Source organism: Chionomys nivalis, chromosome 21 (assembly GCF_950005125.1).
Source record: "Chionomys nivalis chromosome 21, mChiNiv1.1, whole genome shotgun sequence".
Taxonomy (NCBI): domain Eukaryota; kingdom Metazoa; phylum Chordata; class Mammalia; order Rodentia; family Cricetidae; genus Chionomys; species Chionomys nivalis.
This window is the reverse complement of record NC_080106.1, coordinates 23234649-23251561: the sequence shown is the minus strand read 5'-3', so window position 1 is coordinate 23251561 and position 16913 is coordinate 23234649. Positions and strand designations below refer to the sequence as shown.

Sequence of the window (16913 nt, the reverse complement as noted above, 5' to 3'; positions counted from 1 at the left end):
GATAAAAACTACTGCTGCACTTCTGAGCCTTAGGGCATGTAGGACTTATCACCTGACTGGACTGCTAAGGCCTGGAGAACACTCCCACTTCCTGTTCTGCTAAGGAAAAACAGTGAAGAGGGCCTTGCTAGAAGTAAGCTCCATTCTCAAAGAATCCCATAGTAGAATAAAAAATGAGAAGACTCGAGTAGCTCTAGAAGGGAAAGAGTTTATTAGACATCTCCGGGGCAGGACCAGCAGAGGCTGGCTCAGTTCTCAGTCAGGGAAGGCATCAATAAAGCCCTGCGTGACTGTTCATCTCCTGACGGAAGCCATCAGCTCCTGCAAGGACGACCTGAAGCTCCAGGTGCAAACTCAGGACGATGGGATGGCTTTTCCTACTTTCCCATGGTCAGCTCTCAAGTAGTCGGACTCAAGAGGAAAGGAGTGGGAGCAGGGCCTAGTGGCTCCCAATCCTTAACACTTCCAGACGGTTTTTCTCTTTATTTATAAACAAGACAGAAATCAAAGCAGCATTAATTTAGGGGAACAAAAGTTAAAAAAAATATATAGATCAGGGCAAGAAGTGTGAGCATCCAAGAGTGAAGTGTGCAGAACCAGTGTCCCAAGTGTCCTACATGGCAAAGCATCTCTGCAGCTGGGGAGGCCCCTCCATCATCCCACTAGGCTGGCAGCCAGGCAGCCTGGCCACTGGTGTAGGAAGTCCCATGAATTTGCTCCAGTCGAACTCCCAATTTCATGACCAACGTGAAGCTTTAGCTCTCCTGTCCAAAGTCCTCAGAGAATTTCTTTACTTTCAGGAGATCTTCTGCATTCACTGTGGGCCGGGTGGTGGCTAAAGACCGGAGCATGTCTGACTGCAGAGACACAAGCATACAGCTGAAAACCAGCGCTCCAGGTCCTCAGCGCCTCTTCTCTAGTTGTGCTGGCTAGACTGACAAGAGGCCTGCCTCTGAGGTCACCCGCAGCAGAGACTGCGTATCATGTCCACACACCTCTTCCTCTGGAAGACTACTTCACCCCATAACTGCCACCCCATCCCATCAGTAGCTTCCGTTACTACATTCACCCACAGCGCAGACAGCTGCCAGGAGAGAACTAGGCTGTCTGGGTAAGACCCAAGTGAAAATATTTTCACTGGTTCATTATGGATTAAAAAGCCAGGCCTTGGAATGACAATTAGTGTCTGGACTTTACTCTTCCTCTTAAGGTTCCCAGAGTCTCAGCAAAAACCTCAGTACCCACTACCCCAAAGGCTACTCTGGGAGGGCTATGAGCCAGGACAATAGGAAAACACTCACTTGTATTTTTAGACTCATTCCCAGTTTTCTCTCCCAGTGTGTCACTTACCATGCAAACCACAGGCTCTAAGAGTTTATCACCAGGGACATCCATCCAAGTCATCTCTATGGCCCCTTGGTCCCCTGGAGAACATGGGGTCAGAAGATCATCAATCACAACACTAGGGTTGGTGCGGGAAGGGCCACAAACCTGAAACCAAGCAGAAATTGTCAGGCTGTCGTGGATGTCCTAAGGATGGCCTGAAGGGAATATTGGGATCTCTAGGTCACCAAAGTTGGAGGAGGGCAGAGCTCCTTTGAAAGTCCCTAAAAACTCAGGTCTGAGGTCTGAAAGACGACTCCATGGTAATGGCACCTGCCACGTAAACCTGACAACAGAGTTCCATCTGTGGAGCCCACGTGAAAGTAGAAGAGAACCAAGTTCACAAAACTGTCCTTTTACCTACAAAACATGTCATGGCATCCATGCATATGGTCCCTAACCCCACATTAGCATCTAAAACAAGACAAATAAGAACCCTCTGGTGGCCGGGCGGTGGTGGCGCACGCCTTTAATCCCAGCACTCGGGAGGCAGAGGCAGGTGGATCTCTGTGAGTTCGAGACCAGCCTGGTCTACAGAGCTAGTTCCAGGACAGCCTCCAAAACCACAGAGAAACCCTGTCTCGAAAAACCAAAAAAAAAAAAAAAAAAAGAACCCTCTGGTGGCAAGCATCTGTGATCCCAGCACTTAGGAGGTACAGGCAGGATATTTAAGGTTCTTTTCAACTACAGGGAGAGTTTGATGTTGGCCTGGTCTAATTGATGGGAAAGGCACCTGTAGCGGAGCCTGCTGATCTGAGTTTGATGTCCCATACATATGGCGGAAGGAAAGAACCAACTCCTTAAAGTTATTGTTTGCCCTCTATGTGCACAAACAACAAACACAGCTGAGAGGTCGGCGTGGGCTGACCTGGCTTTAGAGAGACAGGGACAGCAAGCTCTTCCAGCTGCTGGTCTCCTCTTCCTCAAGTGCCACCAAGACTCATCTCCATAAATGTAACTGCAGCAACTATGTTTCACCACTGAAGTCTGTTATGGGGAAACAGCCCGTGCACCCCAGCACTGCTTTCCCCAACTCCAGGCTCTGGCTCTGGTCACAACAGTGTGTCTTTTAACAGAGCAAGCTGCCAACCCCTCCAAACTTCTGGGACTCCCAGTCTCCAACATGCTCTGATGGGCAGTCACTATTTGCTAAAGAAGAATCAGCATTTCTTTCTCTTTTTCCTTCTCTTTTTTGAAACAGGATTTCTTTGTAGTGTTGGAGCCTGTCCTGGATCTTGCTCTGTAAACCAGTCTGGCCTTGAACTCAGAGAGTCGCCTGCCTCCAGCATTTTTCTTGTTGGTTGTCTGTATTACTGTCTTCCCTACACCCAGGACAGTGCTGATGCATCGCAGGATCCACAGCAGACACACAACAAAGACGTGCCTGAGTGAGTAGGCAAGTCCGTCCACTTGTGTGTCTGGTACTTGGCAAGTATTCAGTTTGTGTGCACCCTGCCCTCCAGCTCGGTGCTGGCTGTTAGCAAAAGGGCACATAATATCTACCCTTGGAGCCGGGTGGTGGCCGCGCACATCTTTAATCCCAGCACTCGGGAGGCAGAGGTTATGGGCAGGCAGATCTCTGAGTTCAAAGACAGCCTGGTGTACAGAGTGAGTTCTAGGATAGATAGTAAGGACTACAAGAGAAACTCTGTCTGGGGGGAGGGAGGAATCTATTGGTTCTCTCACAGAGACTGGACCTTTAGCAGTCAAGAATCTAAAAAAATCAAAAACACAAGAGTCCACCTCTACCTCCTGACAGCTGCCACTCACCTTCTTGAAGTGTGTTGCTGACTGCACTTTTCTAACTGGCTGCATGAGGGAGTCCCGCACAATGATGCTGATGTCTGCTCCTGAGTAGCCTTCTGTCTTCCGGGCCAGCTCGTGAATGTTAGCATCCGTGAGGTTGTGAGGTGTGCTTCCCAGATGTAACCGAAACATCTGGGCACGGGCCGCTTCCTCTGGCAATGGGATATAAATTCGCTTCTCAAACCTGGAGAGATATATACATATCAAATGAGAGCTGATCACATGATGTGAAGGGAAAGGCAGCATGCATATTAAAATGAGTGACCCAGGTCTAATACCCAACTTCATCAAGGCAAGCGCAGACATGGGAGGATTCCAAAGAAATGGGATGGACATTAGCTAGTAACAAAATGACCAGACAAAGATATCAGCCCTAAGCTCCTAGGTTATACTCACCTCCTCCTAATGGCTGAATCCAACACCCAGGGGATGTTTGTGGCACCAAGAACAAGAGTCCCATCATTGTTATTCCCCACTCCTGTGGAGAATGAGACAAGCAACTGAAGATGCCTGCAGAGGCAGCCAGGACCCATGGGAAACTAAACCATGTCTTGGGGCTTTCCTGGGTAGAGACATATAACACCATATACTCTGGGAGTGATGGAGAGCCGGCATGGTAAAGGCCTCAACCCTCTCTTTGATGCAAGCCTATATAAGGCTGGCAGAGATGGCATCATAAGTGCCTCTCTGCCGTGCCAGTGCAGCTACAGAATGGAGCTCTGGGTTGGCTTTAGGTGGAAGGCGGCCAAGGAATGACACGGCACTAGCACACACCCTGCATCTGGACCAAGAACTCCGTTTTGATCCTTCGGGCAGCCTCGCTCTCATTTTCATTCCGTGACCCGCAGAGGGAATCCACCTCGTCGATGAAGATGATGGAAGGCTTGTGTTGCCTGGCCAACTCAAACAGGTTCTTGACTAGCCTGTGAGAGTGAGAAAGGAGTCAGGACCTGGACACTCCCAAACATGTCCACCCTGAGATCCAGGGAAAGCAGGTCAGACAAGCCCTCAAATAGTACTGAACCAAGAACTTGCTATGGCATCAGCCTCAAGTCCTGGCGCCCCATTCATTAGCTCTGGATGCGGGAAGAATCCTTTCCTTTTCTCTAGGCCTCAGCTTCACATCAAAGAATGGAGATCAGCTTGAGGAATAAACTAAACCCACAGAATGCCCCCAAGAGGATACACAACAGAAACTGACTCTACAGGCTTGGCGGCACGTCTGTAACCCCAACGCTTAGGAGGTAGTACTAGGAGAATCAGAAGTTCAAGGCCAGCCTCTGCTACAGAGGGAATTTGTGATTAGCCTGGGGTACATGAGATCCTGTCTCACAAAACCAAAAAGAAAACAATATGTTCCTTTTGTGTGTGTGTGAGTGTGTTTCTTTTTTTTTTTTTTAAATATTTATTTATTTATTATGTATACAATATTCAGTCTGTGGATGCCTACAGTCAGGAAGAGGGCACCAGACCTCATTACAGATGGTTGTGAGCCACCATGTGGTTGCTGGGAATTGAACTCAGGACCTCTGGAAGAGCAGGCAATGCTCTTAACCACTGAGCCATCTCTCCAGCCCATGTGAGTGTGTTTCTTGTTGGTTTTTGAAGACGGTTTCTCTGTGTAGCAGAGAAATCCTGGAATTTGCTCTGTAGACCAGTCTAGCTTTAAACTCAGATTCTTCTGCCTCTGCCTCCAAGTGCTGGTGCTGGAGGCCTGTACCACGACTGCCTGACATCCTTTCCCGTCTCTGGGAAGTGATCTCAAGGGGCCAGGAAGCTGGACTACCAGCAGCTGCCAGGACTGCCACAGCACAGCTGACGGCTGACTTACTTCTCACTCTCCCCCAACCACTTAGACATCAGATCCGAGGAGGACACAGAGAAGAAGGTGGAGTTGTTGGCTTCTGTTGCCACGGCTTTGGCCAGGTAGGACTTGCCTGTGCCTGGGGGCCCAAAGAGCAGTATACCTCGCCAAGGGGTGCGCTTGCCTGTAATAAATAATGGACAGAAGTCAGCTGCTTTCTGATTGGGAGAAAGGAGCAAAGAAAAGGTAACAAGTTGAAGGCAGAGCTGGAGAAGCCGGCACAGGCGACAGAACACTTGCCCTATACATATGAGGACCAAAGTGCAGCTCCCCCACACAGAAAATACCAGCAAGAATGGTGACCTGCCTGTCACTCCTGTGTTTGGAAAGGAGAGCTAGGGGATCCCTAGAGTAAGCTGGCTATACTAGCTGAATCATCGAGTTTTAGGTTCAATATATAAGGTCAACAGCAATTGAGGAAAATACTTGACATCCTCCTCTTACCTCCATATATGTACACATACCATACATGCATCCCCACATAGGGAACATATGTATAATTATGCATGAACATACCATACATACACAACAAATAAATAAAAGTCATGAGGTTGGAGAGGTGGCTCAGCTAACAGCACTGGATGTTCTTCCAGAGAACCTAGGCTTGGTCCCAGCACCCACATTATTAGTTCGCAACTGTAACTCTAGTTCCAGGGGATCTGACACCCTCTTCTAGCCTTCAAGGGAACTGCATGAATATGGTGCACAGACATACATGCAGGCAAAACGCCATACACATAAAATAAAACCAAATCTAAAAACAGTTATTGCCTGGGTGGTGGTGGCACATGCCTTTAATCCCAGCACGTGGAAGCCAAAGCAGGCAGATCTCTGTGAGTTCAAGGCCAGCCTGTTGTACAAAGCTAGTTCCAGGATAGCTAAGGATACACAGAGAAATCCTGTCTTGAAAAAGAAAACCAAAAAATTAAAATAAAGTTATAAAATTTATATTAAAATAAGTTATAAAACTTAAATAAAATGGAAGGCCTTAGTCACTGTCAATACAGAAAAAGTTCTATAAAACCACTGGTTTTAGAAGTAAAGAGTCCTTTACTGGTCTAGCTCTTCTAGACCAGGCTTGTGTCTTGAACTCACAGAGATCCACCTGCCTCTGCCTCCCGAGTGCTGGGATTAAAGGCGTGCGCCACCACCGCCCGGCTTCATTTGTGTTTTAATAATAATGCTTGCCTGAAGATCAGAGAGCAAAACAGCCACACTGGTCAGCCCTAAAGACCAGGCAGTGGTAACACACACCTTTAATCCCAGTAACCATACCAGTTTGCCACAGAAACTGGGCGGTACATCCCTTTAATCTCAGTGGTGCACACCTTTAATCCCAGACCTAGAGAGGATTATAAAATGGGAGGAGACAGCTCTCAGATACAATTTCATTCTGTGAGGCAAGATAGCCATTTTGGACTAAGGTAGAAGTAAGAGCCAGTAGCTGGCTGTTTTGCTTTTCTGACCTTCAGGTTGAACCCCAATTTCTATCTCTGAGTTTTTATTAATCGTGCTACAGTAAAGAAAACCGAACACCTATTGGGAGCTCAGACCACATCTTGTTAATGACCCCTAAGTCCTTGAATACTGGCCAGCCCTGGTTCTTGACCCTGCTTGCTCACTGAGATGAATACAAAGTTCAAGTCTTATGTATCTCAAACTGACCTAGAACTCATGATGTAGCTAAGAATGGCCCTGAACTTCCAGTCATCTTGCCTCCCAAGTGCTGCTGGAAAAACTACAAATCAAAAGGTATTCCCAGGAAGCTGGGCGGTGGTGGCGCACGCCTTTAAAAATTCCAGCACTTGGGAGGCCGAGGCAGGTGGATCTCTGTGAGTTCGAGACCAGCCTGGTCTACAAGAGCTAGTTCCAGGACAGGCTCCAAAACCACAGAGAAACCCTGTCTCAAAAAAAAAAAAAAAAAGTATTCCCAGCCCACAAAAACTTTTTTGGTTTTTCTTTTCTTTTTTTTTTTTATATTTATTTATTTATTATGTATACAATATTCTGTCTGTGTGTGTTTGCAGACCAGAAGAGGGCAGCAGACCTCGTTACAGATGGTTGTGAGCCACCATGTGGTTGCTGGGAATTGAACTCATGACCTTTGGAAGAGCAGGCAATGCTCTTAACCACTGAGCCATCTCTCTGGCCCTTTTTTGGTTTTTCAAGATAGGATTTTTCTCTGTAACAGCCTTGGCTCCAAAGCTACACAGAGAAACCCTGTCTCAAAAAAAAAAAAAAAAACACACACACACACACGCACACACACAAAAAAAGTTATGTGTGCCATGCTGCATTCTTTCCTTACCTGTAAAAAGGTGTGGGAATTTAATTGGCAAAATGACAGCTTCTTTGAGAGCCTCTTTAGCTCCCTCGAGTCCAGCCACATCATTCCACCGTATGTTGGGCTTCTCCATCACAACAGCACCTGCGAGAAGAACCAGACCGACCCATGAGCACAAGTGGACCCAGAAGAGGCCCCATGCCACACCCTACCTTCATGGACCTCAGGCCTCTTACCCATCAACTGTTCTTGCAATTTCTTTTTCTCTGGATTATCCCCTTCACTGTCACTGTCGCTACTAAGGAAGGAAACAGAAGATCAAATTGGTTCTCTATTCGGAGAGCAAGGAGGCTCTGTAGGGCTAGTGTGTGTGTGTGTGTGTGTGTGTGATGTGTGTGTGTGTAGTGTGTGTGTGTGTGGTGTGTGTTTGTTCTCAGATAGGCAAGCAGAGCTCTCCCAGTGTGAGGGTCACGCTCCTCCAGGAAACACTCACAACCTAGCCTGCTTCCTCACTAAAGGAATAATGACAGAAGCTGCTTCCTTCCCAAGGGCTGGTAAGGAAAATGTGCTTCAGCTGGACTTAAAGAACAACAAGGCAAACGGTCAGACTTTTCAGATAGACTCAAAACAGACAACATGTAGTCATGACCCAGAGAATTCAAGGGCGGAGAAGGCATGAAGTTTAAAATTACATAGTGAGACTTTGTCTCAAAACAAAACTAAAGCCGGGCGGTGGTGGCGCACGCCTTTACTCCCAGCACTCGGGAGGCAGAGGCAGGCGGATCTCTGTGAGTTTGAGACCAGCCTGGTCTACAAGAGCTAGTTCCAGGACAGGCTCCAAAACCACAGAGAAACCCTGTCTTGAAAAACCAAAAAAAAATGCCGGGCGGTGGTGGCGCACGCCTTTAATCCCAGCACTTGGGAGGCAGAGGCAGGCGGATCTCTGTGAGTTCGAGACCAGCCTGGTCTACAAGAGCTAGTTCCAGGACAGGCTCCAAAACCACAGAGAAACCCTGTCTCGAAAAACCAAAAAAAAAAAAAAACCACAAAACTAAAGAAAAACATTAAAGGGGAACGTGCTCCCGTGCCAACAGCCGTCTGCTGCCCAGACCTGCGTCTCTTCTTTCCCATTCGCAAACCCTCCTGCTGACCTGGCTCCTGTCCCTTCCCAACCTGTCTTTCATACTTAGAAATCAGACACTGGACTGGTGTTTTGTTGTGAGCAGATCGATACCCTGTAAGCAGGGTACACTAGAAGTCCAAGACAGCGCTAGCATCAAGAATGACAACATATGAAGTAGGAACTCGGGGACTCTGGCCCCACAGCTGTATCTCCACATACTCACCCCTTGCCCTCACTCTGATTCTCCTTGACTGGCTTCTTGCCATGTTTCTCTTTGTTTCGTAAATAATCTTTCAGCTTCTCTGCTCGGTCTAGGTACTGCACGCACTTCGCTCGAATGCTCTCCTTGGCCTTGTCGCTGTGTGCTTCATCTGCAAAGTAAGAAACCCAGCTTATTGCTTGTTTTCTTCCTTCCTTCCTTTCTTTCTCTTTCCTTTTCCTCCTCCTTCTTTTCTTAATACTTATTCTTATCTCTGAGGACCTAAGTTTGGTCTCTAGTTATTCAAACAAATAAAGAAATGCAAGCAAGCCAGGTGTGATAGAAAGAAAGAAAGAAAGAAGGAAAGAAAAAAGAAAGAAAGAAAGAAACAAACAAACAAACAAAGAAACAAACAAAGCCAGTGCCCCCCTAAGCCCCAAGTGTTGCCCTCCTCTTCCAGGGTGCTGCAGCCAGGGGACCCGAGAGTGACTCACATTTGATGGCATGGAGGAAATACTCCACAGCATGCTGGTAGAGCCGGAGAGCCTCCTCGTAGTTCTTGGCTTTGTCCTCTTCAGTGGCTTTCGTCACCAGATCGATGGCTTTCTGGAAAGGCAAGGCATATAGCTCAGTGCTCCCCAAGGGATCCAGAGAGCCTGTGGGGTCATAAGCAGCACAATGAGATAAGAAGAGAGTTAGTGCCATGCCTGTGGATTTACTGGTTGCAGGCCATTATGTTGCCCTACTTTCCTGACAGCAACTAAAACGGCTTGAAAAGACAGCTGTCCTTCCCAGGGAGTTTAATGGTCAGAAGCCACCCCTTCCTCATTCTGTTCTGGACCTTTGCAAATGGAAACTGACTAATGTCTGTGATCGGGGCTCCAAGGATAGGCCCATGGAACAAGTCCATGTTTTACTTCACTGCCCCCTGTAGCTCTACAAAACCAGAAACCACACTTGGCTCATGGGCCAAAAAGATGTAGCCAGCTAAGAAAGTCCTCGACGGACCTGACAGTTTCAATGTAATAGAAAGATCTGGAGACAGCGCTAGCCCTCTCTAGTGCCCAGCTCACTCTAGGCTCAGAAGAGTGTTTTCCTGAACTGCTAAAGCTGATGCCTGAGAGGGAGGCTCAACTCCGTTTCACGTCAGGAACTCCAGGAACAAACAGGCTCTGCAGGCCATGCTCCCAGCTGAACTGTAGGCCCTGTACAATCAGTTTCAAAAACTGCAGCTTCCTCAATTGGCAATGCCTGGCCGGGCTTCTCCATCTGCTGTGGCACTAGCCGCTTGGCAGGCAGATCCCACTGCAGACCTTGCTTCAGCCACAGCAAACAATAACCTTCTGACCAGCTCTTGGCAGGGCCAGGGCATTTGTTTAACCATCCTGTAAGAAGGGCACACAGACAGCTCTGTAAGATGGCCAGGCAGGGGTGAGGAGATGGGCTACACGAGAGGAACTTACTAGAATGAAGAGACAAAAAAATGAGAGTGTGGTTGACTGTCATGCTTTGACCGCGTTACCTAGACACCGCATGGCCAGCACGGAATACCTCGCAGGTGAACACAGTCTTCCCCTCCAATCCCCCGCCGGCTCCTTAGGAACCATGGAGACAGTCCCTGGTCTTGGTGGTTTTTGTTTTTTTTTTTTTAAAGATTTATTTATTTATTAAGCATACAATGTACTGCTGGCAAGGAAGGCACCAGGTCTCATTACAGATGGTTGTGAGCCACCATGTGGTTGCTGGGAATTGAACTTGGGACCTCTGGAAGAGCAGCCAGTGCTCTCAACCTCTGAGCCATCTCTCCAGCCCCCTCTTGGTGGTTTCTTTTCTCTACAGTTAACACCCTCAGTGCGTTGGACTTTCCACTCAGTATGACTTACTTGGCCTTCCTTTTTAAAATAGGAGATAGAGGGAAGGATCAGCGCTGGTGAGATGGCTCGGTGGGTAAAATCACTAGCTCCGAAAACCCGGAACCCTGAGTTCAATTCCTAGAAGCCATAGAGAAAGGAGACACCTAACGCCTGAGGAGACCTCAAATGCAAGAAGAATCTACTACTCCTTAAGTTGTCCTCTGACCTTCCCACAGACAAATAATGTATAAAATTAAAATTTAACAGCCTGATCTACAGAACTAGTTCTAGGACAGAACTACAAGAGAAACCCTGTCTTGAAAAACAAAAATAAAATAGTATTTTTTTTTTAATTAAGGTAAGAGCCAGGTGATGGTAGTGCACATCTTTAATCCCAGCACTTGGGAGGCAGAGGCAGGTGGACCTCTGTGAGTTCGAGCCAGCCTGGAGTACAGAGCTAGTTCCAGGACAGCTAGGGCTGTTACACAGGGAAACCCTGTCTTGAAAAACCAATAATAATAATAATAATAAGGAGGAGGAGGAAGTAACAAAGATAGCTCAGCAGTTACGAGCATTTGCTGCTCTTGGAGAGAACTCTGGTTTGAGTCCCAGCACCTGCATGTCGGCTCACAACTGTTTCCAGTTCTAGAGGATCAGATGCCCTCTTCTGGGCTCCTTAGGTACCAGGCACATAAGTGGTGCACAGACATACATGCAGGCAAAACATCCCTACACAAAATAAATAATCTGGAAAGATGGCTCAGCATTTAAAGGTACTTGTTGCTCTTATTTTGTTTTGAGACAGGGTTTTTCTATGTGGCTCTGCCTGCTTTAGAACTTTGGATGTAAACGAGAGGAGCCAAGATAACACTGTATGCCACCAAGCCTGGCTGCACTTGCCCTCTTGCAGAGGACCTGGGTTTGAGTCCCAGCCATATGGTGGCTCAACTGTCTGTAACTCCAGTTCTGGACACTGAGGGCACCAAGCATGCAACAAGGTACATGCAGGTAAAACACGTGCATAAAAATAATAGCCGGGTGGTGGTGGCGCACGCCTTTAATCCCAGCACTTGGGAGGCAGAGGCAGGTGGATCTCTGTGAGTTCGAGACCAGCCTGGTCTACAGAGCTAGTTCCAGGACAGGCACCAAAGCCACAGAGAAACCCTGTCTCGAAAAACAAAAAACAAAAAACAAAAAACAAAAAAAAAAAAAAAATAATAATAAAATAAATAGCTGGGCAGTGGTGACGCACGCCTTGAATCCCAGCACAAGGGAGGCAAAGGCAGGTGAGTTTGAGGCCAACCTGGTCTACAAAGTGAGTTCCAGGACAGCCAGAACTGTTACATAGAGAAACTCTGTCTCAAAAAAACCTAAATAAATACATAAGATGGAGGCTCAGAACAGTATGTGAGGTTCCTCTGTGCTCAGAGCAGAGCCGGTCTGTCTCCTCTCTGCTAAGCACTATCAGGGCACCCCCCAATGCTGTCTGTCAGAGCAGATCTTAATTTCAAAGGAAAGAAACAGCTCCGCACGCACACAAGCACGTAACAGGAGGGTGAGGTGACAAATGAAATTGCCAGCCCTGCCACCTCTCTAGTAACAGCATGGAAAGGGCTGAGGTGAAGGAGGAGCCAAGCAGGGGCTGACAGACTTTCTATGAAAGCCCAGTCAGCAGGTATGTTAGGCTGTGTGGGCCATATAATCTCTGCAGCACAAAAGTAGCTACAGACAGCATATAAAAGAATGAGTGAAGAGTAACCCTACTCCTCACCATGGGTATGGGAGAGCTGGTCCTGCCCCTCACCTGAACATTGGGTTGGCCCACCCTAGCGTCTACCCCATCTATGGCCTGCTGGAATGTGAACAGACTGGTCCTGCAGAATAACCACAGGATCTTCCTGACTCGGTCCAAAGGCAGGATATTCAACAAGAGTTTTGGCGAGATGTGTGCCAGAGGTCTTGAACCATACCAATGACTCTTTGCAATAAACATTTTTGTGGGGGCCTGACTGGACAAAAGGGCATGCTGAGTGGCACACCACAGCACCCAGCACCACTAGGCTGAAGAGGTGGGAAAGATGGGAAAGATGGAGGAGTGAAGTTGTTGTTGTTGTTTGTGTTGTTTTGTTTTTAATTGATTTGTGAGGGGGATGCTGTAGGGGTGAGGAGAAGATATGGAAAGAGGAACTGGGAGATGAGCGAGATTGGGATGTATGATGTGAAACTCCCAAAGAATCAATAAAGGATTACATATATAGAGGAAAAAAAAAAGAATGAGCTGGGATGTCATCCAATAAAACTTTATAGACACCAAAATCTGAATTTCAAATTTTGTCATGAAAGTCCCCCCAAGCCATTTAAATAATGTAAAAGATTGTGACATTAAGTTAAGTCAAGCAAGTCAGTCACAGAGAACCAAACTGTATAATTCTATTTAAAGAAAATCTCAGTTGGGTGGTGGTATGCACCTTTAATCCTAGCACTTGTGAGATCTAGGCATGCAGATCTCTGAAATCAAGGCCACCCTGGTCTACAAAGTGAGTTTCAAGTCAGCCAGGGTTACACAGAGAAACAGAAAAACCAATTTAAAAACAAAACAAACAAACAAACAAACAAAATCCTGGGCCAGCAAGACAGCTCAGCAGGTAAAAGTGCTTGACTAGTCGGGCGATGGTGGTGTACGCCTTTAATCCCAGCACTCGGGAGGCAGAGGCAGGCGGATCTCTGGGAGTTCGAGGCCAGCCTGGTCTACAAGAGCTAGTTCCGGGACGGGCACCAAAGCTACAGAGAAACCCTGTCTCGGAAAAAAAAAAAAAGTGCTTGACTAATTTCAGGATAAAGACAAACTGAACTTGAGCTGGGTGTGGTGGTACACGATTTTAAGTCCAGGTCTGGGAAGACAGAGGCAGGTAAGTATTTGTGATCTGAGGCCAGGCTGCTACATATCTAGTTCCAGCCAAGACTACATCCTGAGAGCCTATCTAAAATAAAATAGAAACCAAGGTGAAACTGACCTGCTGACTAGCTTCCACAGCCCTAGAAGGTGCAGGGCCAGTTCCTGGGGGAGGAAAAACACCAGCAGTATCCCTGAAGTCAGCCATGATTGCTACAGCACTGACGTTCTAGGCAGGCTGCGTTCACTGGTGCGACAGCGGAACAAAGGTTATGGGGTGCTCAACTATGTTTGGTTCAAATCTGAGGCCTGCTTCATAGGAGGGAATTCAGGCCTGGTACTGAAAACCTGGACAGAAGCACCCAGCTCGGGAATCACAGCTCCTCAGGAGAACCTACTGCTGCTGTCTTGAACTGTCTTCTAAATATTTATGCTTGTATCCATAGGTTTAACCTAGGCCAGAGAAGCTTCTCTCTCCGCAGTGGTCAGCAGTTAGTGCAGAGATTCCTAACAGAGGGCTCAGTCCGAGGGGACATCTATATCATCACTTGTCCCCATGGCTCAAGGAAGAACTCGGGAGGAGGAAGGAGAGAGAGCCGGAGGGTGTGGAGGAGCGCTGTGGAGCACTGTCCTTGGCCCAACATGGCCACTGAAGCTACGGGTACCTGCCCGAGAGCACTGGGCACTTCAGTGGGTTATTAATAAGGGAGAGCAGAGGCCACAGAAGGGGTAGGAGATGTGCTGGCAGGGCCTGAGGGGGGTCCTGGTGGAGGGGAGTGGGGAAGGGCTGGGGGTCCTGGTGGAGGGGTGTGGGGAAGGGCTGGGGGTCCTGGTGGAGGGGAGTGGGGAAGGGCTGGGGGTCCTGGTGGAGGGGAGTGGGGAAGGGCTGGGGGTCCTGGTGGAGGGGAGTGGGGAAGGGCTGGGGGTCCTGGTGGAGGGGAGTGGGGAAGGGCTGGGGGGTCCTGGTGAGACCTGGAAGTGCACAGGACCAAGAGGCATTGCTTACATTTATGAAATGCCAAAGAATAGAGGAAATCCTAGAAAGAAAACAAACAAAACTGCTTCCTACCAAGTTCAACATCTGGAAGGAGAGAACTGACTTCTGAAAGTCACCCCTGACCTCCCTACACAGGCAGTGGAACGGGTGTGCCGGCAGTGGTGTAACAGTACACAATACACACACCACACACACAGACACACATAAAGGGTCTAAGAACAGGCAACTCCACAGGGTGTGCTACACGGACAGAAAGGCTGGGGAACTATGGTTGACAACGTAGTTTCTTTGGGGATGATACAAACCTCTAAAAGCACTGAGTGATGCACACACTTCAAATGGGTGACCTGCACAGCACCAATGCTCTACATAAAACTGTGTTTAAAAAGCCAGAAAAGAAGAAGAAAAAAAACCCACATTCCTGGTCCTCAGGTGTGCTAACTGTGGCCAAGCAGGTGGGCTTGGGCTGAAGTTGGCTTAATTCCTAGTAAACAAACAAACCGGAATTCTGCAGGTAGATGATGGGTTCTGGCTCTGGATTCCATCTCATTCCAAACCTTGTACTCCAATGGATTCCAACTCCTGTATTTCCATATGGAGCAGCCATTTCACGCCCCCCCCCCCAGCAGGTAGGTGAAAGTCACCCATTTTTTTGATGCTCTGGCTAAAGTCCCTTCCTTCATGAAGTCTTACTTGGTTCCGCCCAAGCACTGACTTTTATTTGCAAAGGCTTATCGAGAACATGATGAGAACCTATGTTACAAACGCTCTTCCTGAATTATTCAGTTTCGGGTCGTCTGACAACCACCCTACAAGGGCACTGCCCATTTTCCTGACGAGGAAACCCAACATTACTAGACCCAAAAACCTAGGCACACTATTGAGTGGTCTCAAGCCTGAGGCCTGAACCTGTTTTCGCTTTCTGACAGCTTAGAATGAGCCCTTCCTTCTTTGGGCGGCGCCACCTCAGCATCACCCCGCACGATCTAGGGAATGAATGAAGGGTGGCTGGCCAAGAAATCGGGGGCTCGCTGGCAGACGGTCAGGTCAGGGCGCGTTTGCAGGAGCGAGTGAGCGGCATTCCCGGAGCGACCGGCCGGACCCGGGCGCTCTCGCGGGGTGGCAGCGCCGCTGCAAGGCGGCAGTTTAGCACCGGCGCGCGTAGCGGGCTCGGGGCCACGCCGCTTCGGCCTGGGCCGGGGCTCGGCGCAGACATCTCTTGGGCTCCGAGCATGGGAGAGGCTGCAGCACGGGTGGGATGAACCGGCCCCATCGGGACCGCCAGGCCGGGCTCCGAGAAGGCCGCCGCCCGCCCGCTCAGCGGCCCGCAGGCCCTGCCGCCTTCGGCCTCCGCGGTCGCGCCGCGCCCAGGTACCTGGAGGGTTGACGTTGTCATTTCATCTCCTGGGTCCGCCCCACACTCCGCGGCGCTGCTTGCGGCCTCGGTCCGGCCCGGAGGAGCCGAGGTGGTGGGTCCGGCCAGGGAGCCGGGCGAGGCGGCGTTCGGCGCGGGCAGGACTGCCACTAGCAGCCGGAGCCTAGTCCGAAGGTGAGCGAGGAGCGCGGCCCAGAGCGGCCCAGCCCGAGCCACGCGGCTGCCACCCAGCGGCCATGGTCCGGAACTGCAGGCATCTGTCCTCCAAGCGGGGCGTGGCCTGTCGGGGGAGTGGCCTGGTGGGCTCTGGGTGAGAGGCGGGGCCGAGCGAGGGTGAGGCGGGGAGGAGGGGGAACCCGGATGAAAGGGAGGGAGGCAAAAGGGGGCGGGGAGGCAAAAGGGGGTGGGGCCTGGTGGATCCAGGTGAGAGGCGGGGCCGGACGGGGGTGATGCTGGAGTCTTTGGGCGGTGTTCGAGGATCCGAGTGGGGCGGAACCGAACAGGGCGGGGCTTGGAGGACGGGAAGTGAGGGGCGAGGAGGAGGGATCAGGTAGATTAGGGTCCCACTTGAGTTAACGTCACCAGAAGAGTAAATCTAACTTCCTGGAGCTCTGTTTTCTGGCTATTCAATAGGTTATGATAATTAATATTTATTTAGTTAATATTTATTTAGTCTGGCTTTAGGGGGCGATGGAAAAACTAGCATACACTCGATGAATGCTACACTTTGGGCTCTATCCCTGGTAACTGTTATGATACAATGATTCCGCCAGTTTTGTGATAGTTTTTATTTTTGTTTAATTTTTGTTTTGTTTTGCTTTAGACCAGACTGGCCTCAAATTCAGAGACCTACCTACCTCTGCCTCTCAAGTACCGGGATTACAGACGTGACCATCACTGCCAGGCTTGTGCTAGTTCTTAAATGTTAACCTTTCTGGCCAGAGAGATGGCTCGGCACGTAAAAGCACTTGTGCACAGGCCCAGTGACCCAGTACCGTCTCTAGTTCCCACCAGGGCAGAAGGAGAGGTGACTTCTTAGAGTTCTCCCGGCTCACCCAAATAAATAAATGTAAATCTTTATTTCAGTGTTAACCTTCCTACCGTTCTCTTAGGAAACTGGTATTGTGTTCATTTTT

The 16913-nt window shown here is 49.0% G+C and overlaps 1 protein-coding gene across 1 annotated transcript; it reads right to left on the bottom strand.

The window, feature by feature from the left end:
- Positions 1-192: 192 nt before the first annotated feature.
- On the bottom strand, positions 193-15968 carry Vps4a (vacuolar protein sorting 4 homolog A). The gene is made up of 11 exons (XM_057753473.1): positions 15778-15968; positions 9154-9265; positions 8684-8831; positions 7574-7635; positions 7362-7481; positions 5021-5177; positions 3964-4112; positions 3586-3667; positions 3154-3373; positions 1351-1491; positions 193-857 (listed from the first exon to the last, which is right to left on the bottom strand). Exons 1-11 carry the CDS (start codon positions 15796-15798, stop codon positions 756-758), a joined length of 1314 nt encoding a protein of 437 aa, XP_057609456.1. The 5' UTR covers positions 15799-15968; the 3' UTR covers positions 193-755.
- Between the last annotated feature and the right edge of the window lie 945 nt (positions 15969-16913).